The sequence below is a fragment of the Orcinus orca genome, chromosome 17 (assembly GCF_937001465.1).
Source record: "Orcinus orca chromosome 17, mOrcOrc1.1, whole genome shotgun sequence".
Classification (NCBI taxonomy): Eukaryota; Metazoa; Chordata; class Mammalia; order Artiodactyla; family Delphinidae; genus Orcinus; species Orcinus orca.
Window position 1 is genome coordinate 86,751,601 of NC_064575.1, and position 24,227 is coordinate 86,775,827.

The 24,227-nt window shown below is 61.1% G+C and overlaps 3 protein-coding genes across 6 annotated transcripts in view; 1 reads left to right on the forward strand and 2 right to left on the reverse strand.

Moving 5' to 3' along the window:
- Positions 1–4,278, reverse strand: part of LOC101271232 (plectin) — a 57,674-nt gene extending 53,396 nt beyond the window's left edge. Inside the window, exons 1-2 of one of the 4 annotated variants that reach the window (XM_049700556.1) lie at positions 4,139–4,278; positions 2,689–2,887 (exon numbers count right to left, since the gene is read on the reverse strand). In XM_049700556.1, coding sequence (XP_049556513.1) covers positions 2,689–2,881 — 193 coding nt within the window. In that variant the 5' untranslated portion in view covers positions 2,882–2,887; positions 4,139–4,278. Of the gene's footprint in view, positions 1–823; positions 995–2,688; positions 2,888–3,541; positions 3,774–4,138 lie in introns of those variants that run through there. The other 3 variants (XM_049700557.1, XM_049700558.1, XM_049700562.1) reach the window with 3 other exon arrangements.
- Positions 4,279–4,588: 310 nt separating this feature from the next.
- On the reverse strand, positions 4,589–13,949 carry PARP10 (poly(ADP-ribose) polymerase family member 10). Its single transcript, XM_004265388.4, has 10 exons — positions 11,738–13,949; positions 11,406–11,660; positions 11,096–11,332; positions 10,432–11,015; positions 10,100–10,321; positions 9,872–9,968; positions 9,048–9,683; positions 8,830–8,963; positions 5,308–5,482; positions 4,589–5,230 (listed from the first exon to the last, which is right to left on the reverse strand). Exons 1-10 carry the CDS (start codon positions 12,030–12,032, stop codon positions 4,884–4,886), a joined length of 2,982 nt encoding a protein of 993 aa, XP_004265436.3. The 5' UTR covers positions 12,033–13,949; the 3' UTR covers positions 4,589–4,883.
- A 447-nt stretch (positions 13,950–14,396) lies between these two features.
- Positions 14,397–17,693, forward strand: GRINA (glutamate ionotropic receptor NMDA type subunit associated protein 1). Its single transcript, XM_004265259.4, has 7 exons — positions 14,397–14,554; positions 15,553–15,940; positions 16,024–16,136; positions 16,208–16,408; positions 16,521–16,649; positions 16,745–16,888; positions 16,970–17,693. The coding sequence occupies exons 2-7, from the start codon at positions 15,577–15,579 to the stop codon at positions 17,117–17,119; spliced, it is 1,101 nt and encodes a 366-aa protein (XP_004265307.1). The 5' UTR covers positions 14,397–14,554; positions 15,553–15,576; the 3' UTR covers positions 17,120–17,693.
- Positions 17,694–24,227: the final 6,534 nt, after the last annotated feature.

Here is a 24,227-nt window from a genome sequence, read left to right on the forward strand (position 1 = left end):
CCTCTCTCCCTGAACTGCCCTTGGGGGCAGAGCCAGCATAACCAGCCATGTGGAGCTGGGACCTGCTCTGGGTCAGCTCTGTCCAGGGCCCCACCTCGACCCTCTCTAAGCCTCTGCGGGCCAGGAGCCAGGGCTGTGTCCACGCCTGCTCAGAGCCCAGGGCCCCAGGCAGCTGGGCTGTGGGCAGCTGACAGCAGTAAGGCCTGGGCAGGTCCAGAGGCCTGAGGGGGTGTGCAGCAGGGCCAGGGGGGTCTGCCAAAGGCACAGAGTAGCTCCTCTGAAGAGGAGGAGGGGGCCGCCCTAACTTCCCCAGCCCACAGCTGCTCCCCAGGGAACAGTAGAAGGGCGTAACAGGAGTCCCTGCCGAGGCGGGTGGTGGCCTAGGTGCTCACCAACTAGGGAAGGTGAGGAAAGGCAGCAACTATGCGACCCACACTGCCAGGCAGTGGCAGCTACCCGCACCCCTGGGGGAAGCACCTAGCTGAGAGGCAGAGGACAGCTCTGCCTTGAACCACGTGTCTGCTGTGCACAGACTCCGGACACAGGACATTGGCTGGGGCGGGGCGGCCCACCCCACCCACCCCACCCACGCTGCACGATGCCTATTAAGGACATGACTATGGGGCTCCGCCGAGCGCGCTGCCTCTTCCTCGGGCGCCGGCGGCCGCGCGGGTCGAGCGAGGCTGGCGGCGGGGGGCGGGGCTGGGCTCCGATCGGGACGACTACCGCGGACGAGGTGTCAGAGGCCGGACTGTCCGGCCGGAGGACCTGTCAGGGCCGGCCAGACGGCAGGCAGCCTGCAGGGGGGGCGGGGGCGCCGTACCTTTGTACTTCTCCCGCACCTCCTCGTAGGCCTGGATGAAGTCCTGCTCGTCGGGCGGCGGACGAGGCGGCAGCAGGGCAGCCATGCCGGCGGCAGGCGCGGGACACAGCGGAGCGCTGCGGCGCAGAGCGAGCCTCCTGCCCCCGGCGGCCACTCGGTCCCTGCGGCCGCGCGCGCCACTTAAAGGGGCCGCCCCCGCCCCGCCCCGCCCCGCACCCAGGATGCCCCACGGGCGGGCGGGGCCCGGGGGAGAGGCGGCAGCGCGCCCGGGCGCCTCCCGGCGTCGGCTCGGCAGCCGCAGCGGAGCGGGCTGGGAGGCTACGAGTCTGCGTCCCGCGCCCGTCCCGGCGGGCGCACACCCCCTCCCCGCCCCCGCCCCCCCCAGTCGCCGGCCTGCCGACAGCCCGAGTTCTCCGCACCCGGCGCTGCAGGGGCACCCTCCGTCCCCAGCCGCGAGCTCTCCACCACCCTGCCAGACCCAGCGACCTCACCTGGCCGCCCCCCCCCCACCTTCTGCTCCAACCGCCGCTACCTAGGATCCTTCTATTGCAACCTGGGAGGTGGAGTGGGTATCTTCAACATGAAACCCTTACACACAAAAACTTAACTACGAATAAAAGGACTGAAATAGGGAATTTACAGAAGAAAAAATGATTGGTTAAAAAAAAAAAGACAAATTCTTTGCCACTCATCAGATTGGCAATCCCCCATCTCCCAGTGTTGAGAAATGCCCTCTCCAGAATGCCCCCGGCAGTGTTCCTCTAACTGGAAATGCCACAAACACTGTGGCCAGAAGCCCCACTTCCAGGGCTCAGGGCTAAGAGGGTCGCCAGGCGTACACGAAGAGCGCCCGCAGGGCCTGCTAGTGAAGAGGGTCCAGGGCTGCGAGGGGACATTCAGGGTTCACTTTCACGTGAGTGAAAAAGAACCTCGTCCTTTAACATCCGGATGTGACATGTGAAAAGGACTGGCGGTCCCGTGCCATGTCCACACCGGCTCCCGGGGGTGGGGCAGACGGTGAGGTTTCCCTTCGCGCTGTCCCGCTCCCCTGCGTCCCCACAAGCTCTTGCTTGTGCTTCCACCCAGAGTTCCTTGCTGCCCCCGCCACCATCCTCGCCCAGCACTGGGCTTCCAGGCCTCTTCCCACGCACCTCGGTCCACCCTCCCAGTCTCCTGCAGGGTCAGCCCATCCCCCAGACCCTCATCATCATTCTGTCCTAGCCGACGGGACAGGGTCAGTAGTCCACAGACTGATCCAGAGACCCTCAGCTGGCTCCTCCCTTCCCAGCACGCCCTGCCCAATAGCCTCAAGCCCTAGGTCACCTACTTCCCAAAGGGAGGAGCCACTGTCCAGCTGCCAGCCCGACACTGTCAGGGGCCTTGCACTGGGCCTTCCCCATCCTCCCCGCAAGAATGGCAGCTACTAGAGGGCAAGGCCGGACCCTGGCTCAGGGAGGGGCTGGGGCTCTCGCCAACCAGATGGCCCCTCCTGTCCTGCTCCTATATGCTTCTACCCACCCCACCCCCATGGTGGCAGCCAAGACCAGGGGCCTCGAAGGCGGCTTTGCCGCAGGATCTCAAGAAAGTGTCATCATCACATCTGGGCACTGGACCCTTGTCCTGAGACCAATGATGGTGCCAGCTCAGCAAGCTCAACCTCAGGCCTCATGCAGCTGACCGGGTGGAGCCAGCAGGTGGCGCTGTGCTGTCTGCAACCACCTGGGACAGGAGAGGCCCTCTCTGACCCGCAGATCACCCTCACGTCTCTCATCCCAGTCCTATACCTGCACAGAGCACACAGCACGTGCTCAGTCAACAAGCAAATGTTTATGAATTGGACAGACGAAGCTTTTCAGCGTCGTTACCTGCAATGCGGATGACTGCGCGCTCGGCAGGGTCCAAGACACTCCCATTCCCCCCAGGGCCACCTCCGCTTAGCCGGCTCCGCTGTGTTTTCTCCAGGTTCCAGGGCAGTGTGTCCCCAGGGCTGGGCGAGCCACTGCCTCCGTTGGAGCCATCCTCAACCACTGCCCGAACCTCGTGGTCCTCGCCCGACATGGCCTCCTGGAGAGGGAGCAGGGGGGGAGGGGGTGTCACACCACCGTGTATGGGGGGGATACTGCATACCGACCACCACATTCTTAACCTAAACATGGACCCCACCCCATCCACCCTGTCATCTGGACACTGACACCCACACCGCTCCTATGTCCCGCTTCATCTACATACTGAACCCCGACCCTCTCAACCCAGACACGGACAACTCTTTGCAGCCATCCACAGCTGGCCTCACCCGCTCCAGCTCATTCCTCCGATACCCACACGGAGACCGCCCCCCCAAGACATTGACCTCACTCCCTCCAGTCTATCACTGGGACACTGATACCCCCCACCCCCCAACATTCACTGCCACTCTCTTCTCTTAGTCACCCAAACACTGACCCCTCCACGCTGTCACCCAGGGGTTCACCCAATCAGAGGACAGATCCCCCCTCCACCCCGTCACTCGGACACTGGCCTCCGATCCCTCCATCCCAAACCTGGACCCCATCTCCTCTACTCCTCGACTCAGCAAGCAAGCCAGGCCATGAAGAAGCACTGGCTGCTGCCCCTCCCCTCCCAGACCCCGCACCTCGCACACTGGCTCTACCTCCAAGCTGTCTGAGCCAATAGCGCTCCCCGTCGCCTTACCCCAGCCCAGCCCCCGCGCAGTCCCACCTCGGTCTCCGCAGTGAACGCCTATAAATAGCCAGAGCCGCATCAGCGTGGGCCGCGGGAGCTGTGCTGCCGCAAGGCTGGGTGGGAGCCCGGGCTGCCCCTCCAGCAGCCCGCCCTGCGCGGAGCTGCCGCGGGGCACCCACACCCGCGCGTGCACGCCCCTCAGCTCCCGGGCCCCACAAGCGCTGCCGTGCAGGAGGTGAATGCGGCTCTGTCCCGGCGGGGCCGGGCTGGCGCGGGGGCACAATGTGGGCTCTGTGCCTCCGCCCCTAGGCTAAGGGCTGGGGAGGAGACGGCGGGCACCGAGCTGGGGGCCACCCTGCCCCGCCCCCCACAGCCCGTCCGCAAGGCGCCTCCGCTCCAGCCCCCCGCCCGGCGCCCCACCGCCAGCCGCACCACCCCAGCCGCCTTTCCTGCCCACACCCCGGGCACCGCCCGTCCAGTTCCGCAGTCTCCGCGCGCGGAGGTGGCGTCCTCCCGAGGGAGGATGGGCAGCGACGCAGCCTCTGGTTCCGCGTTGCCTGCGGAGGGAGAGCCCCTACCCCACCCCGCGGCTCCCGCCCGCCGCGCGCCTCTCTGTCCCGGCCCCGGTCTTACGTGCCCGGTGGCTCAGCTCCGCTGGGCTCGGCCAGTGCGGCCGGACGGCTGCTGCCGGGAGAGCTGCGCAGGCTGCGCGGGCGGGGCGAGCCCGGAGCCCCGCCCCGGCCGCGAACCGAGCGCCGCCCGTGCGGCCCCTGCGTCCGAGTGCGCGCGGGGCCTGAGCGCGAGCGCGGCTTCTCCCGGGTACCGTCCCCCGCGCGCACCCCCACCGCCCGGTACGGCCCCCTCCCCGCGCGCAGAGGGCGGGGCGGTCGGCAAGGAGACGTCGTTAGGGAAGCGGAGCGTGCGTGACACTAAGGCGACGCGGGGTCGCTCGGGTGCGCGCCGGGTCCGGCCTCTGCCGGCTGCCCAGGGCCTCCCCAAAGCACCAGCGGACTCTGCGCCCCGGCCCCCGCCCCTAGCCACCCCCGCAAACAGGTCGGACCCGAAGTTCGCAGGTCCCCCGCGCCTGGTTTCACGTACACATTTATTCAAACAACACGGTCGCGCTCGGGCGAGGGCCGGCCCCCCTCCTCCTGGGCTCTGCTGACCCCTGGTGGTTGGGCCGGCCCGGGGTGGGGGTGGGGACGGGGAACACTGCCCAAGCCGTCCTCGCCCGGTCGCCCCTATGGGCAACACTGCAGGAGGCAGGGGAGCCCCCGGGGGCAGCTCGGGCGGGGGAGGGGGCGGTGGGGCTGTGCGGAGCGGGGAGCCTGGGGAGCAGGAGGCCAGCGGCTGGGCCGAGGGGGCGGGGCCTCTAGGGTTAGGTGGCTGGGGAGTTGCTCAAGAGCTCAGGGGGGTCTCCAGGGGGAGACCGGGACATGTGCTTGCAAGTGATGAGGTGAGTGGGCAGCGCCTGGGTGTCGTGAAAGATGACGAAGATGCTGGGCCGGGGGAGGCAGTCCACCGCGCTGTCGTAGCGCAGGAGCGCGTGGCCGGGGGGCCGCGGGGGGGGTGCCCGCAGCCCGCGGCGGCCCTGCCCGTAGTCGCCGGTCAGCACCCGCGCCACGAACACCGCCTTGTGGCCCTCGGAGTCGGGGGGCGAGTAGCGGTCCAGCACTGACAGGGAGGCGCGCTTGGCGAAGTACACGCCCTGTCCGTAGAGCGTGCCTGCGGGGGGGTAGGCACGGGGGTCAGGGTGGTTACGGTGGGCAGAGACCGCGCCCCTTCAGGGACCCAGGCCTCACCGTTGCGGCCGCAAAAGCTGCGGTTGAAGCCGTGCGCGCAGATGTCCGGGACGGTGGCCACCGACGTGCCGTGGTACAGGACCTGCTCCGCCGGCCGCCGGTCACAGCACTGCTCCAGGCGCTCCCGGTGCAGTTCGTACTGCTGCTGCAGCAGCGGGTGCAACACACGCTCCACCTGCGGGCGGCCTTGGTCAGAACCAGGCTATTGTATCCCCTGGGCCACAGGGCACAGGGCTGAGCCCGGAAATCAAGAGCCCTCTCCTGGAGGAGTTCAGGGCCTGGGGAGACCTCACAGCTCCTGTCATGCTCTGCCCAGTAGCAGACATTAGGCGGACGTTCGCCACCTCCACGGAGCCCCAAGTGGCATTGGAGGGCTTCCAGGGGGGTCTGCGGGTAGGCAACCCATCCACTCACCAGAACCCTGCACCCACAGCCAGGCGTCTGCAGAGAAAAGCTGAGCCGCCCGCCTGCATTGCCCGCAGGACTTCACTCCCAACACCAGGAGATGCCCCGGACCTCTCAGTGATGGGAGACCAAGGTGACCAACCCAGTAGTCAACCGAAGAGGAGCCAACTCAGGGACCCAAAAAGTTTCTAAAGAAATTCTAACTAGTCACTTCAGAGGGATGCAAATGAATATTATATCCATGAAACAAGACGACCTACTGTGAAAAAGAAACAGTCTGAAAATTAGAGAGTTCTTACATTAAGAATGGAATTGCTGAACTGCATCCAGTGGGTGTGGATAATAATAAGATGATGAAGATGGAGTTCAGGAAGTGACTCAGAGCGCAGAGCTAAAGAAAAGAGTTGGGAACTGTGAGAGGACAGATGAGGGAGGGGGGAGGAGCTCTATGATCTGAGTCATAGGAGCTCCATAAGAAGACACCCAACAGGTGATGGGAGCAAGTGAGGACTTAATGGAAGACAGTTTGCCTGAGCTGAAGGGAGCATCTTCAGATGGAAAGGATCTTGCCATAAAATGCCAAAGACAATGTGGAAAGGCACCTACCTGATGGGAAAACTTCAACCTTCAAAGTGAAAGAGAAGTCTACAAGCGTCCAGACGCACGCGTGCACACACACACACCCCAAAGTCGACATATAGACATGGAAAAAAACCTCACGTTTTCATATTGGTGTCCTCACCAGCAATATTGGATGCTAAGAGACCATAGAAGGATTTTTTTTCTTGCCTTTCCAAGAACAAAAAATTTTAAGGAGGAAACAAAAAGAGTTAAGTCTCTCAAAAGATCTGAAGGAAAACATATTTTGATCTTGAACCCTATATCCAACCAAACTATTAATGGTGAGGACAAAATAAGGACAGATTAAGGTATGCAAGAACCAGCTGTGCTTAAGTTAACAGAAATGTCTTAATAAACACATAGCATCTTTTGTTTGAAAAAAATACCAATATCAAATTATAGTTGCAAATTACTTCTAATTGCAAAAGGCAAAACACATTTAAAAGTCCAAAATGTTGACTACTCACTCAAGGAGATACTTCTACTACACAGAAAAGGAATCTAGGCAAGAAGGTGACACGGTCACCAAGAGTAAGCCAGCAGCCAAGCACCACAGAGAAAAACGAAGAAAGTAAACAAAATCAAGAGCCATTAGTTGGGCATCCCTGGTGGCACAGTGGTTAAGAATCTGCCTGCCAGTGCAGGGGACACGGGTTCAAGCCCTGGTCCGGGATGATCCCACATACCGCGGAGCAACTAAGCCCGTGCGCCACAGCTACTGAGCCTGCGCTCTAGAGCCCGCGAGCCACAACTACTGAAGCCCACATGCCACAACTACTGAAGCCTGCAGGCCTAGAGCCTGTGCTCCGCAACAAGAGAAGCCACCGCAATGAAAAGCCCGTGTACTGCAACGAAGAGTAGCCCCAGCTCGCTGCAGCTAGAGAAAGCCCACGCACACAGCAATGAAGACCCAACGCAGCCTATAAAATAAATAAATAAAATAAGTCTATTATAAAAAAAAAGAGCCATTAGTCCTTGAATCCTAGAATATTCTCTTTCATGCAACATGGTTTCAATAACTAGGTTTTTCATTTCCCCCTTTCCTCTCTGGTCCAGTGGTAAATATTTGTTCATTGTCATTATATTTCGATCAACCTATGGCCCAAGTTTGGAGCTTCATGCTTGGAATAGAAGCGTGCCATGCAGAATAGAAGATGACGTTTGTCAACCTTGCCAACTTAAAAGTAATGTCACTGGCCAAACTGTGAGCTGGAAGAGGGAGGAAGAGGTGAAAGGGGGAAGGGAAGCCCATTCTCCTGATCTTCCATGCAGGGAGGCAAGAAACAGTCTCTAAAATCGTTAAGTGGAAAAAAGACTCAAGTGTACCACGTAAAGTCACAAAGGTCCTGCTAGAGGAATCAAGCGCACGTGACTGGCTAACAGAGCCTCGGGAGGAGCACGGGCATGAGTGCAGGGCGTCCTCCTCTCTCCAAGTGCAGAAGTGACAGCTGCTAAGTCCACCCAGAGTTACAGTGGTCATCCCCAGGAAAGCGGCGGTGGTGCTGCTGGTGGCGGACTGGGCCCGGTCTGGGAAAGGCGTGAGGGTCTGCGTATCTGAACAGATCCGGGTTGCTATTGCTGCTCACCGCCCCCTGCCCCCAGGCCCACCCACCCACAAGTTGGTGCGTCAAGAGGGCCACCTGGCTTCCCCCGCACCGTGAGCCCAGCTCTCCACCGCCCCGAGATTCCTTCCCCTGAGCCGGAAGCACTCAGCCCTGCACTCTGCTCCAGCTCCTCTCTGCCCCCTCGCTTCCGCAGCCAGCTCATTTCAGCCCGGCCTAGCTCTCACCTCCCGCTGCTCTCCACCCCTGCCTGGCGCACAGCCCCTCCTCAGTCCTTCCTTCCGGCCCTGCAGGCGCTCCCGCCCTCGCTGCCTCCAGCACCCCGCCTCTGAGCCCCTCCTTCTCAGCCTCCGCTCCCCACCTGCCTGGGTGGCCAGGGCTCACTGGGGCTCCCAGAGCTTCATTCAGGTCCCCCACCCGTGGTGCCCAGCCCTTTCCGCAACCCAACCGTGCTCAGAGTTGCCACGTTCAACAAGTGAAAATGTAGGAGGAGGCTGCCTCGCTGCAGCCAGCCCTCTTCCTGCTGGAGCAGACCCCTTGGGAGGCAGACGGGCCCCAGAACAGCACCCGGGACAACTGGGGGAATGAGTCATCCTCACAGTAGCCACGAGATGGCATCACCACCCCATGTTCTAGAGGAAGAAACTGGCCGGCATCGGGCTGTAACCGGCGAAGTGGGGACCTGTGCTGGGACCCCCTAAGCTCTACAGCCTTCTGTCTCTCTGGCCGCACACTCGTGAACACACTTCGGGCAGGGAATGGGGCTGCGGAGCCCTGGTGCTCCCCTGCCCCCGAACAGCTTTCAGCCTGCTGGGCAGCTTCTGGCCAGCCGATCCTGACGTAGGCAAGAGTGATAGCCCACAGGCTCTGCAAGGCCAAGATGGTGCCAGGAGCCCAGGAGGCCAGAGGCTGGCAAGGCAGGGCGTGGACTCACCTGGACAACACGGATCCTGCCATGGGCAGCGTCCAGTGTGTCGTAGAAGGCCTGCACTACCGTATGGAACTCACTGCTGCTCTCGGCCACACACTCCAGCCTGCCCAAGGGCTCCCTCGGCCTCTGCTGTGGCACTGACACACAGGGAGAAAGGGCGTGTGGGCCATGCCTGGGGCACCGGTCCACCCTGCCCTCCCCCATGCGGGCTGCAGACTCACAAGTGGGGCCCGAAGCCTCCGAGGGAAAGGCCAAGCTCTGATCCCGGGGGCCAGCCCACAGCGCTGCTAAGTGGTGGGCCGCACGGGTGGGCTGGGTCCCAAAGCCACGGAGGACGGTGCGGTCACCACGAAGGGCGACGCTCACGCCGTGGCGCCGCTCCAGGCGGGCGCACAGCTCCGTGGGCAGCACGCAGCCCCGGGGCCCCACCGTCTCCTCCCGGAGGTGCACCTCCAAGGCCGCCTCTAGGGCCCGGCCCAGCTCATCCATATCCTGCTCGAAGGCCGCGTGCACCTCCAGCTGGGCCCAGCCGCCAGGCCCCCCACCCCGGGGCTCCGGTTCTTCCTCCAGCGGGGGCGGCTGGAGGGAGAGGGCCAGGGCCCACTGCAGCGCCACAGCCTCCTCCCGCTTGGCCACCTGGCCTTGTGGCTCCAGCGAGCGGCAGAGAGCCAGCTGCAGCTCAGCCTCCTCCTGCAGCCGCCCAGGCACCCCGGTGCGGGGCGCCACGGGCCCCTCCCCAGCCCTGGGAGTCTTCTCCTCCTCCGGCTGCCCCGCGGGCTCCTCCTCCCCCAGCTCCAGTGGCAGCCAGTCTTCCCCGTCCAGGCCCTCCAGGGCGGCCAGCAGCTCTCGGACCTCCTCTGGGGACAGGGAGAGGCACCGGGTCAGGGGTCAAGTCCAGCCAGGATGGGGCTGAAGGAGAGGACTAGTCAGGGGCCGGGTGGAAGATGGAGACGGGGTTAGAGGGTATACGGTCACAGGGCAGAGCAGCAGGGGGTGAGGTCAAGAAAGGGCCGCAGGATGTGCCGGGGTCCCCCAGGAGCCCTACCTAGGCTCACATTCTCCTGGCCACCGTCTGTACTGTCTGGAGGCCACAGGGTGTGGGAGTGGCCAGGGAGCACCTGTAGGGCCTCAGTGGGGTCCACCTGTTGGGAAAGAATGCCAGTACCCCCAGACACATACCCCTCCCAGGCCTCTGAGCAAGGGTGGAGGAGGTACGGGGGGCGCTGAGGAGTGAAGAAGGGGAGGGGAAGGGAGGGGAGGGCTCCATGTCTACCTCTCCCAGGTCTGTGTCCAGGGCAGCCCTGGCCAGACGCTCTGTCCCAAAGACGCACTGGAACTGAGCTTCCATCCCCCGCAGAAGGTGCTGCCCCTCTGGGCTCAGCAGGAACCTGGCACTGCCTGGGTGCTTCAGGCTCAGCACGTGACAGCTCACGCTGCCCAGCAGACTTTGCAGGAACTCCTCGGCTGCCTGGCATGGGGCCAGGGCTCCGCAGAGCTGCAGGACCACGGGGCGGGGTGAGGAGGAGCACTTGGCAGGTTGGGGCACAGGAGAGGCACCCAGAGCCCCCCCGTAGTAGAGGTGAGGAATCCTCAGGGGTCGCTTACCCGAAATCCAGTCGTATCTGATCCCTCGAGTGGGAAGAGGGCGACGTCTCCCAGACCAGCAAGAAGGTCCTCATGATAGAGTTGAATGAAGCGCATTGCTCCCAGCTCCATCGGCAGCACTGTCTCCACCAGGCCCTCCTGCCCCGGTGACCCTACAGGGCCCAGGCTCATTGACACCACCTGCTCCAGAGACTCCACAGCAATCTCCACTGGGCCTGGAGACCCCGTAGGCCCCGGGCTCACCAACCCCTCCTGTTCTGAAGACCCCACGGGCCTGGAGCTGACTGGCCTGGCCTGTCCCAGAGAGGACCTGTCCCAGAGATGCCCTGTCCTCAGCAAGGCTCCTGTTTGCCCCGGTGCCTCCTCAGAGCCCAGTGTCACATTCCCTGCACAATTCTGTGCCCTTGCTGGCCCTCCAGCCTCCAGGAGAGCATGCTTGGGGGCCCCAGGCCCCAACTCGGCCAAGCGGCTCCCTCCACTGGTGTGCTCGCTGAGCTCCTCGGGCTCCAGGACATCGTAGTGGGGGACAAGAATCAGCTCTGAACCCTGCAGCTGGTGGGCCCGCTGCAGCACCCGTTCGGCCACTTGGAGGAAGGGAAAGGACAGAAGTCGTCAGGGCTCCAAGGTATAGGGAGGGTGGGCCGCCCTGTCCAGCCCCACTCACCCTGCCACTGCTGGAAGGAAGCGATGGTGCCCAGGTGCCCTGGCAGGCTGCGCACGCCCTCCAGGGGCCCCCCGCCACTGCGGCGCTCATTCTCCAGGTACAGCTCCAGCAGCAGCAGGTCTGCAGGGGGGATGCCCCCCACGACACGCACCGCCCGGGCCTGAGGCACCCAGGCCAGGGAGACCTCAGCCCCCTTCAGGCCCAGGGACTGGGCGTGCTCCTCCAGGACGCGGGCTTCTGTGGGGAGGGTGCAAGTCAGCTCGGGGCATCTCCCCTGAAAGGCGCGTCTGCCCCCGATCCCGCCTCTCACCTGCGTCTGAAAGGGGCTTGGGCAGCTGCACCAGGGCCCGGTCTGGTCGGGGACTGGCCAGGGCACGGCACGGCTGCACTGGCTGCCCTGCGGCACAAAGGAGGGCTTGGACATACTGCTCCAGGTGCTGGGGTCCCGTGCCAGCAGACAGCCCTTGGAGCAGTAGGCGCGAAGGGGCGCGTGGTGGGGCTGGCCGCAGGCTCAGCCGAGCGCCGTGCAGAGTGTGCTCCTCCTGGGCCAAGACCCTCGCTGCATCTGCAGGCAGGGGGAGGGGGTGTCAGGGCCGGCGGCCGGTGGGGGCCCAGGCTGCCCCTTTGAATGGGTCCACTCACCTGCAGCCTCCTGGAAGGTGAGGATGCCCCCGCGGCCAAGTCTCTGCCAACTCGACACACGTCCACCCCCAGAGCTTCGACGGTTCTCGAAATAGAGCGTGAGCAGCTCGTCTGGGACGTCGGGGGGCAGGCCTCTGAGTTCCACGGCTGCCCCCAGCTCTGCCTCTTCCTCGCCCATCATCACAGCCTGGGCCGAAGGAACAGGTGGGGTAGCCGCCCACAGCCCCACCTCACCCCTCGCAGGCCCCTGAGCAGCATTCCCTGGCACCCCCCTCACTGTGGGGCTGGCCCACATCCTGCACTCACGCTCCCCCAGCTGCCTGGGCCGCCGCAGCCTAGGCCTTCAGCCGGACTCCTTCCCCTTCGCCCTAAAGCCAAAGGGCTGGGACAAGAAAACAAAAGCGAAACCGTCGGAGGGAGGGAGGGGCCCACAGTGCCAGGGAGAGCGTCTGCCTCTCGGGTGCTTCCCTTCTCCGGCCCCTCCTGCAGGACTTTCCAGCCCCACCCCCAGCTCCTCAGCCCTCTGCCCAGCCCACCCGCCCCACCTGTCTGACCTCAGCCCAGTGGCTGGCAGGGTGGGGCGCGTGTAGGCTCACGGTCCTCCACTCCCGTGGGCCTGGCCCTGTGAACCTCAGTACGGCCAGTCACCCTCCCTGGTAAATCCACACGGGGGGCTCGAATCATCGCCCTCCACTCAAGACCTCAAGCCTCCGTGTTACCCTCCCCCATTGCACGAGCACCTTGGGGCTCTGGCCGGCCTGGCTACGGCTGGCTTTCAACTCGCCCCAGCAAGCTGGGTGACGGCACCCGCACTCACCCTTAAACAACACACAGGGGACCGACCTCCCATCCCGCGAGGGTGGGTCGGCAGTTCCCACTCCTGACCTATGAGAGCTTCCTCCCCGCCTCCCCAGCCTACACTGTCCTCGGAGGTGGCGGTGGCACCAAGGCTGACCCCAGAAGGGGCTGATGCTGTGCTCACGGGCCTTGCTGCAGCACATCCCCGTGACAGAGGGGATGTGGAGCCTCATGCTCAGCTGCACCTTTACAGTCCACAATCCCTCTTGCTGCCGCAGAGTACCCCCCTTGCCTGTGCTCCATTGGCTTCCAGCCTCTCAGAGAGTTGTGCCCCCCACTGCTCTCCATCTCGCACCTCCCACTTATCCCTCAGCCACTAAAACCCAGCCTCCGGCCCTGCTACTCCTCCAAGGAATTAAGGACCTGTCCAGTCTGTGCCCCGAGCTGTACACCCAGCACCCTGGCTGCCCCCACCCTGATCTGAGCCTCCATCATCTCTTGCCTGGATCACTACTCTGACCTCTTAACTGATCTCTCTCTGCCACTCCTGCCCACTCGCACTGTCCCTCCTCAACAGAGGGCAGCGTGAGCCTTATAAGTGGCACCGACAGCTGCTACAGCTGGGTCCACAGTAAAGCCAGAGTCCTTTGGAGGACCTGCCAGGCTGGATTGACCGGGCCCCAGTCCCTTCTGCTGCATCCCTCCTGCATCCCCCATCCTCCGTCAGGAACTGTGACTTGCACGGGCCCCTCCTAGGGCCCCGGCCTCAACTTCACATTTGTCATTTTAAATTAGTTTTCTTAAAAAAAGACCCCTCAAATTGTATGAGCTTCTAGTTCTACAAAACCTGAAGTCATCCCTGCCTGCTCTATATTTTCTCCTCTCATGGAACTCATCCTCTTCTAATATACTGTATAATTTACTTATTACACCAATCCCTGCTACCACAGGCAGCAGTGTGCTGGAGCAACTCACATCATGACTACATTGTTCAATTTTCAGGAGTCTTTGTGAAGCAGTTGTTAAACTGGTGGTCGCTTGAAATCAGCCACCATGGGGTATTTATATGAAGGACAACTGCAAAGGTACAGATCAGGGTTTGCCCTCCCTGGGGCCCGCCGTTCAACGATGAACCAGCACACCAGCTGCATAGGACAGAGCCTCTTCCCAATCACTGCTGGGCCTGGGAGAGGCCACTGTCCAAAAGGCCGGAAAGTACAGTAAGATTCCTAGGCCCCAGGTGGACAGGCACTCCTGCAGAGGGCTCCAGGGGACCACGTCGCAGGGATGTCCCTGGAGGTGGCAGGCAGCACTTCCTCAGGACCGCTGAAGCCGAGGGAATTTAACTTGGCCTCCAGTCCTGGGGCATCTCTAAGCCTCAGCCCCTTAGCAGCGAAACAGGGCTAAGAATGCCACCCTTACAGCTTGTGGTACTGTGATCAAGACAAGTAAGGATAACTGGTCTAGTAGGGACCTGGACTAGTTTCCTAGAGAGGATAGAGCATTTAAAGAATTAGGCCTCTTGATTTGGAATAGACCTGGATGAAAGGGGAAGCGGAGTTTTAAGGCCAAGGAGGGATGGAGAGTGCTTGTCAGACTTAGCAAATCCCAGATTTAGGAATAAATTTCTCAAAATTCCCTGACCCAAATTGGAGAGGCTAGGTCTCAGCCTCCAGAGGTCTACAGCCCTCACGGCCCAAGGCCACCCCTCAGCGGACAGGACGGGACGCGGGTCTCGGGCCTGGGGCTCTGAAAGAAGCCAGCAGGGAAACCCAGTCGGGTAGGGTCCATCCGGGAGAAGCCCCCGCGTTCCCCGCGGAGCCCAGCCCACGGCCCCGCCCCCGCACCGCCGGCCCCGCCCCGTCACAAGGCCCCGCTGCGTCTCCCGAGCCGCAGGCGCAAGCCCAGCCCAGCCGGCCGCGGAGCGGGTGCGGGTGCGGGCGCGGGCACAGCGGCCGTCGACTGCGCGGCCGCGCAGCGGACACCGGGCGCACAGGCCTGAGGCGACTCGCGCGACTGGTGAGTCCCCGGCCCTAGCCCAGCAGCGCGTCTACTCGCTCAGCCGGCCGGCCACTGCCGCCCCCGCGCGGGCCCTGCGCAGCAGACAGGCGTTGCGGTGGGTCAGTCGGTCCCGCCGGGCGCGCGGCCCGCGGGGGCCGGGGGGCGGTGGCGGCGGGGCCGGGAAGCCGGAGGGCCCAGGGCGAGCGGGGGCGGCGCACTGCGGCGACAGCCGGACGGGCGGTCCGAGCGCCCCCCGAACGGGCAGGAGGGCCCACCCCGCCCTCGGTGCGGGTTCCGTGGCCGCCGCCACCACCCGCCTCGTCCCCACGTCCGCTTTGTTCCCCCGCACGCCCTCTGGTCGCTTCCATCCCCCACCCCCCCATCCCCCCGCAACCCGCTGTTCCTGGCGTACCCCGCTGGCAGGCACCCCGGCAGCCGGCAGCCGATCCAGGCCTGCTGCCCCCACCCCGGAAGTGAGGGACGCTAGGGCCCTGCTCTTGGAGGCGGGGGGGGGGGGGGGTCAGGGTTCTGGCTGGTCACAGATGGCGTGGGGATTTCCTGGGATAGAAATAGCCGCCGGCTCTGGCCCCTTAAAGCTGCTTAAGGGGCGGGATGTGAAGGGGAGGGTCCGGGCACACCCCCGCACCTCCCCGACCGCGCCCCCAGCCCCGACCCGCGCTGAGCTCTGACCCGGAGAGGCCAGCAGCGGTGAGACGGCCCCTCCAGTTGCTTGCAAGAAACGGCAGAAGCCCAAAATCCTGAGGCTGCCAAAGTCATCCCCTCGTCCATCCCCTCCTCCATCTTTGGGGTCGGCCTGTAGGGGCCCCTCCTGAAGCCACACGGCCAGCCACCCGATACCCACCCGCCTCTCCTGGCCCCCCAGCTCGGGCTCCGGACAGCCCTGGGGCAAAGGTCACGAAACCCCCTCCTTCCGTCCCGTTTCCCGGTAGCAGGTGGAGAGGCCCCTGACTGGTTCCTGTCACCTCAGGGCTAACCGTTCTCTCTCTGTCCTCTAGGGGGAGACCACAGAACCTGAGGCCATGTCCCATGAAAAGAGTTTCTTGGTGTCCGCGGACAGCTATCCTCCCCCCAACCCTGGATATCCTGGGGGGCCCCAGCCCTCCTTGCCTCCCTACCCAGGGGCCCCTTACCCACAGCCCCCGTTCCAGCCTTCCCCCTATGGCCAGCCAGGGTATCCCCAGGGCCCCAGCCCCTACCCCCAGGGGGGCTACCCTCAGGGTCCCTACCCGCCAGGAGGCTACCCCCAGGGCCCCTACCCCCCAGGAGGCTACCCTCAGGGCCCCTACCCACAAGGGGGCTACCCTCAGGGGCCGTATCCACAGAGCCCCTTTCCCCCCAACCCCTATGGACAACCACAGGCCTTCCCGGCACAGGATTCTGGCAGTGAGTAGTGGGGCAGGGGCAGGGGAGGGCAGGGGCTCCTGGCACCAGTGAGGGGTGCTGACCCAGCCCGCCGTGCTCCTCAGCACCTCAGCATGGGAACTATCACGAGGAGGGTCCCCCATCTTACTACGACAACCAGGACTTCCCTGCCACCAACTGGGATGACAAGAGCATCCGACAGGCCTTCATCCGGAAGGTGGGCCACGGGGGCTGCGGAGGGCGTGGGCAGCTGTGCTGGCCGGAGCTCTGAGCCGCCTCCCTTCCCAGGTGTTCCTGGTGCTGACCCTGCAGCTGTCCGTGACTCTGTCCACCGTGGCCGTGTTCACATTCGTCGGGGAGGTGAAGGGCTTTGTCCGGGAGAACGTCTGGACCTACTACGTCTCCTACGCCGTCTTCTTCATCTCCCTCATTGTCCTCAGCTGCTGTGGGGACTTCCGGCGAAAGCACCCCTGGAACCTCGTTGCCCTGGTAACCCCCAGACCCTAAGGCCTTCACACCCCGTGACTCACGCTTTGGAGCGACAGAGGGGGACGGGGGTGGGGCAGCGGCTCCACATGCTCAAGTCTCCGTCTCCCCTCAGTCGGTCCTGACCGTCAGCCTGTCCTACATGGTGGGCATGATCGCCAGCTTCTACAATACTGAGGCGGTCATCATGGCCGTAGGCATCACCACGACCGTCTGCTTCACGGTGGTCATCTTCTCCATGCAGGTAAGGGGCCCCCCGAGGCAGGGCTGCCGGTCCTGAGGGCCCAGATGCCTTCCAGGGCTGCGGTACCCAGGCCCCGTGTGCCCCTGTGCCCTCAGACGCGCTACGACTTCACGTCGTGCGTGGGCGTGCTGCTGGTGAGCATGGCGGTGCTCCTCGTCTTCGCCATCCTCTGCATCTTTGTCCGCAACCGCATCCTGGAGATCGTGTACGCCTCACTCGGCGCTCTGCTCTTCACCTGCGTGAGTGATGGGGGTGGGCGGTGTGGGCGGATGCTGGGCGGGGTGGGATGTCTTTCAACATGACCGTGCTGCCACCCCCAGTTCCTGGCAGTGGACACCCAGCTGCTGCTGGGGAACAAGCAGCTGTCCCTGAGCCCGGAAGAGTACGTGTTTGCTGCGCTGAACCTGTACACGGACATCATCAACATCTTCCTGTATATCCTTACCATCATTGGCCGTGCCAAGGAGTAGCCCGAGCCCCTGGCACATGCGGGGCCCCACTCAGGTGGCATGGCTGACCTGGACCCTGCCCCCAGCGTGGCAGTTCCTCTGTACCTCCCCTCTCTCATCCCCGCGCGCAGCCTGGGACAGAGGGAGCCCCTCCCCAACCCTCCTGTGTGTACACTGCAGACACTTCTGTTCGGACCCGCTGTGGCCAGCATGGCCCCTTGTAGCCCTCCCGCCCTGCCAGAGGGCAGTGGGGCCAGGTTTCTGTGCCACCTCCTGCCCACTCAGTGTTGCATGAGCCCTGTCTGCCAGCCCACCCCAGGTCTGGGGGCAACACCAGGTCCCAGGGGAGAGGGATGGAGCCAAGAGGTGAGGGTGCGCGTCCCCCCTCCTGTCCCAGCTCCCCCGCCTGCCATAAAGTGTCCCTTTCCCCTCCCCAGCCCCATACTAGCGTGCTGCCCTCTGGGGGACCTGCGGGGTGTGAGGGTCTCGTCCCTGTGCTGAGCCCTGAGGGCAGAGAGGACGGGTATGTTTCAGGGGAGGAGGACGCCTTCCTCTCATTCTGCTGTCTTTAAACAATAAATGGGACCTTCCGCGCTCTGTGTTCCCTTCATCACTGTCGTCACTGCCACTTCCTCCACAAGGTGGGGAGGGGTCTAGGCACTGCCAGTGTGAGGCAGCGAGCAGGACAGGCGTGGACGGCGGGGCTCGGCTCGGGGTGGAGGTCGTGGAGGTTAACGACAGCAGCTAATCTTTCTCTCTCGGTGCTTCCACCTCCGTTTTTGCAATCTTCCCAGCCACGTCATGAGCTGTATGCCGGGATTCCCAGCTGATGGACGGGGACCCCAAGGCTCCCGGTGGTTACGCGTGGTGCCTGGGTCACACGGTGTCTGCCACTCGTGCCTGGGAACTGCACGGCATGATGGGGGGGCGGGGGCTGCGACACCCTCATCATCTCGCCTCGGGCCTGATGGGCAGCGGCTTAGGTCACTGACCGCCCCCAGGCAGGCCTGTCCTGCTCCTCTGGCTCTGAAGGGCCCCCAGGGAGCCCATCAGCGGGCACCTGACACGTGGCCCAGGCCTGGCTCAGACGAAGGCCCTCCGCACCCCTCCCCCATGCCCCCCGAGAAACCTGCACACCGGAGCCCCCAGGGGAGAGCTGGCCGGAGGCTCTGAGGGCCCCTGGCCTGCCTCTGGCACCTTCCGCAGCTCTCCAGGCCCCACCCTGCCGTGGCCCTCAGCCTCAGCTGGTGCTGCGCGGCCTCCCCCGTGGCTCGTGCTGTCTCAGCTCCAGAGCCGTGCGCACCTACCCCTGGCCCTGGGATGTGCGCTCAGAGGTCAGCCAGCTGTCCTTATCCTCAGCCTCCCACAGAGGGGTCCCTCTGCTGCCCGGGGCTCGGTCGCTTTGAGCGCCTCCCTGCACTGAGCTCTCCTGAGCTCCTAGCCCCAGGGGACACTCCTGACCATGGCCTTCCCCCACAGGGCCCGCTATCCAGCCCTCTCTCACCTCCTCCCCGCGAGCCCATCAACCCACTCCTTTAACTGGCGCCAGCACCCCAGCATCTCTGAAGGGCCCCCCACACTGCGAGCCAGCACCCCCGTGCCCGCAGGCGCCTCGGCTGTGGCCTGCCCCGTACCTGCTGCTCCTGCGTGAGCTCCGTCAGCGTCCACCCGACCCCCAGGCCGGAAACGGGTCTGTCCTCTCTGCCCTCGCCCATCCTGCCCCACCCCCTCTCCCTGCCCACCCTCCTCGTGCTCATCTGTCAGCTCACCTCCACCAAGCCTCTGCCCAGCTGCCAGGTGTGCTTCCGACACACTGATCACACCACCCGCCTGATGGTCGCCAGCGGGATGCAGTCCCCCTTCCCCGATGGCTGCCTGCGTTGGCCTTCCGCTGTCCCCGAGCTCCTCGGCCTGAGCCACAGGCGGGCCCCACTTCCCCAGGCCCGACGCACACCGCCGTCCCCGCCACCGGGGCCCTTCCTGGAGACCACCTGGCGCCTCACGGCTACCCTCGGTCCCTCTGCTTTGCTCGCCTGCCAAGCGCGGGCGGGCGACGCGGCTCCCCTTCCCCACCTCTCCTCGAGCAGGCGCGGCTCCTCACCCAAGGGACCCCGCCTGCAGGCGCTCCAAGCGCACGGGAGCCTGCTCCGCGGCAGCCCACAGGCCCGTGAGGATTCCACGCAGGGGAGAAGACACGGAGCATCCGGGTGGGTGAAGAGAACGCCAGCAGAGGCAGGAGGAGCGGCTCAGGAATAAATGCCGAGCGAGATGTGCAGGGACGGTGTTTTCTCAGGGAGTTCAAGGAGGACAAACTCTTGGCTGAGCTAGTCCCTGGGAGAGGCTCCCTGGGGACGACCAGGGGCTGCAGGTGTGGGCCAGGGCGGGGCCACCGCGGGAGGGAAGGCCAGGGCTGCACGTGGGTGAGGGCTTGGACCTGTCCTGCCGGTGAAGGGGCCTCTGGCAGGAGCCACAGCTGGCTGTGGGTTCAGGAAGATGCGTCCGGCAAGAGAATGTCCAGGAGAAGGGGTGGGTGCCAACAGGTGAAGAAAGCAGGGAGGAAGCAGATGAGATGTGCAGAGAGGAGATCAGGTGGGGCTCGGGGCTGGGGCAGCTGGCAGTGCCACAAAGGGCTCAGGATGGGCCTGGTCGAGGCGGGCAGGGCATCTCTGCCAATGGAGTTTGGCCTGCTGTCTGCTGTGTCCCCCTGGAAAGGAGAAAAGGGCAGCTTGTGATCTGACCGGGTGGATGAGTGTGCAGAAGCAGCCACAGCAGTGGGGAGGTCAGCAGGGGAGATTGTTCAGGTGAGGAGAGAAGCAGCCCCCAACATCCAGGAGCTGGCCTGGTCCTATCAGCGAGGCCCTAGCGTTGTAGGGGCCAGCCTGGCACACTCAGATACAGGCCCTGGTGGGCTCCTGTTTAGAATATGCAGTTTCACATGCAGAACTGCATCAGACAAGGCCCCTCTGTGCCAGATTGGGTCAAGAGGCGAGGACTCTTCTGTAATCATGTCTGAACACAGACCAGAGGCAGGCATTGTCCAAGCCATAAAGAAGACCTACTGCGTGCATCCTGTCCTGCCTCATCTGAGCAGCTGCTGGCTCTTCAGAATGGACAGCTTGAGCCGGCCCCTAGTCCGTCCCCCTTCCAAAGAAGAGGTGTTGAGATACCCAGTATGGAATCCCAAGCAAAGCACTGCTTCTTTAAGCCCACCCCAATTCACCCAAACAAGCCAAGTCCCACAGGAAATCCTTCCAGGCCCCCTTCCTCTGGTCCCCCCCCGCGTGCCGCAGTGAGCAGTAAGCCTGACCTGTTCAGCCACAGGGTGTCCTGTGGGCTTCCTCTGGAGCCTGGACACAGCTCGCTATACTAAGGCCACTATGTGAGGAGGACTAATTTATTCTCCAATCAAAAGTGTGTATTTACATGAGTAATCATTAAGTCCATTCTTGTTTTCAAGATTAAACGACACAGGACTTCCCTGGTGGCTCAGTGGTTAAGAATCCACCTGCCAATGCAGGGGACACGGGTTCAAGCCCTGGGCCAGGAAGATCCCACATGCCGTGAAGCAACTAAGCCCATGCGCCACAGCTTCTAAGCCTGCGCTCTGGAGCCTGTGAGCCACAACTGCTGAGCCCACGTGCTGCAAGTACTGAAGCCCACGTGCCTAGAGCCCGTGCTCCACAAAAAAGGAAAGCCACCGCAGTGAGAAGCCCGCGCACCACAACAAAGAGTAGCCCCCACTCCCCGCAACTAGGGAAAGGCCGCGCGCAGCAACAAAGACCCAACGCAGCCTAAAATAAATAAATTTATAAAGGAAAAAAAAGATTAAACGACACAAAGTCTCCGTCACATTCCCTGCCCTGCAAAAAAAGCAACACCATCGCTGGTGCCTGCTGAAAACCACGGTGAGAGGCCAGCCCAGGACCCCAGCTCACTCAGCATGCCCACAGATGCCTTGTGCCACCTGCCCTGCTAACCAGGGCTACCGTCAGCATCTCAGAGCTGGTAGTGCCTTCAGGACAGGGACTGTGACCTGTGCATTTTAACACCCAGGCCAGCATCTAGTCCAGAGTGGGCGTGCCATTGGTGTCGACCGTGCGATGAGCGGATGAACTCTACGTGGCACGAGCCGCACAGGCACCAACTGCCCCAAGAGCGGGGCAGAGAACGCTGCAGACTTCCGGACTCTGGCTCAGCATCGGCATCAGGAGGGGGCATTTCAGGAGTGCAGGCAGCAAGACTGAAAGCCCAGGAAATGCATGGAGGCCCACTTGGGGGAGCCAGGTGGAAGAAAGTGGATGTGGGAGAGTTGAGGGGTCGAGGTTGGGTGTGACAGCTGTGGATGTAAAGCTCGAGTCTGAACTCTATTTCTCAGGCAGTGACGAGCCACTGGGGTTTTCCAGGGAAGAGCCCAGAAGTGGTTTGAATAAAGGCAGGAAAATCGGCGAGGACCACAGTGACGGGGCGGCAGGGAGGGCCGGGCCTGGGAAGCAGAGGGCACTTGGGAGGGGAGGCATGGGTGCAGGCCTGGTCCCGGGGCTGTAGCTCCCAAGGCAGCCCTTCCCCATCGGGGCCCAGACGCTGCACCCCGGCCAGCAGCATGGCTTGGCCCGTCTGCTGCCAAACGTTCTGTGTTCCTGAGTGTCTCCTTCGTCTCAGGCTTGTCAGGCACTGGAGACCTTTCAGAACGCCCCAGATGCAAACCACCCACCACAAACACACACACACATGCACACCCACAACCTCTCAACTCCCACCTTCACTGCTAAAGAAGGCCTCTTCTCCCCGTGGGCCCTCATCCCCCGGGACCCAGTTCACAAGGTCACCCACATGTCCACCCCCGCAAACCTTCGGGCTCTTGTGCAGCAACTTCCTCCTTTGAAACCTGTGCCCTCTCCTCTCCTTCATCCAACTCTGGTCTGCTTTTCGCTGGTATCCAGCAGCTTCCCGGATGTGGGAGGGCTCTAGCACCAGGTTCAGAATCCTCCTCTCCACCGCAACTGCTATGACGACCCTGGGGCATTTTGGGTGGTATCTTCCAAGTGCCTCTCTCACCTATGCCCTTCTCTCGAGTTAAGGCCATGACCACCTCTGAGCAGACCCAAACCATCCTCGGCACCACAGACAAAGAGATGATGGCATGTCCCTGCTTAAATGCCTTCAGAGGACTTCCTGTCAGGATGGCGGACTGACTGACCCGAGATCCTGACTCCTACTCTTAACACATAAAACTGCCAGATAAAATATTTCTAAACTTTTAAACAAATGAGCCGGAATGCAAAAATAAATGTGAAGGGAGACCCTGCGGCTGTGAGGGAAGACTTACAGCTATGGGATTTAGAGAGGTTGTGCTGAGGAAACATGAATTAGCATTTAGGACCTACCCGGGGAAGGAGCCTTGGCGAAACCGCAGGCTCTCAACTATCAGGGAGCCTTAAGAACAGAGCCTTACCAAAGCCACAATCCGGACTTGCCTCATCTCTGCCCCAAGGGTTGAATGTAATTGGCCCCACTTTATCTGCGGACTCTATCTTCCTGTAAGAAGATAACATCACCCGGAACCTCTACGGTCTTTCAATACACAAGCTGTCAGTTAGAAATTGCTAGGCATTTCAAAAGACAGAACTATATGACTGAAAACCAAGAGGAAAAATGAGATGACAGAAACAGACCTAAAAGTGACTCAAAGATGGGAGATAGCAAAAAAGGACTTTAAAATAAATATGATTGATATGTTAAGCAAAATGCAGGGGGAAATGGAGATACATGGAAGATAATATGGAGATTTCCCAGAGAATTGAATTCTATAAAAAGAATCAAACTGAGCATCTTGAATGGAAAAATACAATTAACTGAAACTAAAAATTCAATAGATGGGTTTAAGGGTCAATTAGACAAGTCAGAAGAAAGGATTAGTGAACTGAAAGGTCAATAGAAAATATCCAAACTTACAAAGGGAAAAAAAGAATGGATAGAGGAAATAGTATAATAGGTGGGGAAAGAGTAAAAAATACACATATGTAGAGTCCCAGAGGAGAAGAGAGAAAGAATGGAGAAGTAATGTCTGAAGAGATAACACCTGAAAATTTCCCCAAACAATAGGACATCAACCCACAATCTACCAAAACTGACACAAAAAGAAGGTTATGCTTACCTCTAAAATTTTCCAGTTTTTTTAAGAGTCCACTGTCATGAATTGAATTGTGTCCCCTCAAAATTCAAATGTTGAAGTCCCAATCTCCAGTACCTCCTTATGTGACCTTACTTGGAAATGAGGTCATTGCAGATATAATTAATTAAGATATGGTCATACTTCCTCATACTAGGACACAAAGCAAGCCTTAACAAATTTAAGAGGATAGAAATTATTTCAAGCATCTTTTCTGACCACAACAGCATGAAACTAGAAATCAACCATAGAAAGAGAAATAAGAAATAAACGATTACATGGAGACTAAACAACATGCTACTAAAAAACCAATGGGTCAATGATGAAATCAAAGAAGAAATTTAAAAATACCTTGAGACAAATGACAATGAAAATACAACCATACAAAATCTATGGGATGCAGCAAAAGCAGTCCTTAGAGGGAAGTTCATTGCGATATAGGCCTTCCTCAAAAAACAGGAAAAATCTCAAATAAACAACCTAACCTACCACCTAAAAGAATTAGAAAAACAAAAACAAATAAAACCTAAAGTCAGCAGAAGGAAGGAAATAATAACGATCAGAGAGGAAACAAATAAAATAGAGATTTGAGAAACAATAGAAAAAAATCAATAAAATCAAGAACTGGTTCTTTGAAAGGGTAAACAAAATTTACAAACCTCTGGCCAGGCTCACCAAGAAGAAAAGAGAGAGGACCCAAACAAACACAATAAGAAATGAAGGAGGAGAAATAACAAGCAATACTGCAGAAATACAAAAAACCATAAGAGAATACTATGAACAATTATATGCCAACAAATTGGACAAACTAGAAGAAATGAACAAGTTTCTAGAAGGATACATCCCATGAAAACTGAATCAAGAAGAAATAGATCATTTGAACAGACCAATCACTAGAAGTGAAATAGAATCTGTAATTTAAAAAAAACAAAAAACAAAAAAACTCCCTAAGATTGAAGA

Coding starts and splice junctions, on each gene's coding strand:
- GRINA (XM_004265259.4), top strand. CDS start 15,577: ATGTCCCATGAAAAGAGTTTCTTGGTGTCCGCGGACAGCTATCCTCCC. Junction 15,941..16,023: donor CCCGGCACAGGATTCTGGCA/GTGAGTAGTGGG, acceptor CGTGCTCCTCAG/CACCTCAGCATGGGAACTAT. Junction 16,409..16,520: donor CCTGGAACCTCGTTGCCCTG/GTAACCCCCAGA, acceptor GTCTCCCCTCAG/TCGGTCCTGACCGTCAGCCT.
- PARP10 (XM_004265388.4), bottom strand. CDS start 12,032: ATGTGGGCCAGCCCCACAGTGAGGGGGGTGCCAGGGAATGCTGCTCAG. Junction 10,322..10,431: donor CAGATACGACTGGATTTCGG/GTAAGCGACCCC, acceptor GTGGTCCTGCAG/CTCTGCGGAGCCCTGGCCCC. Junction 5,483..8,829: donor GCAGGATCCGTGTTGTCCAG/GTGAGTCCACGC, acceptor GGCCGCCCGCAG/GTGGAGCGTGTGTTGCACCC.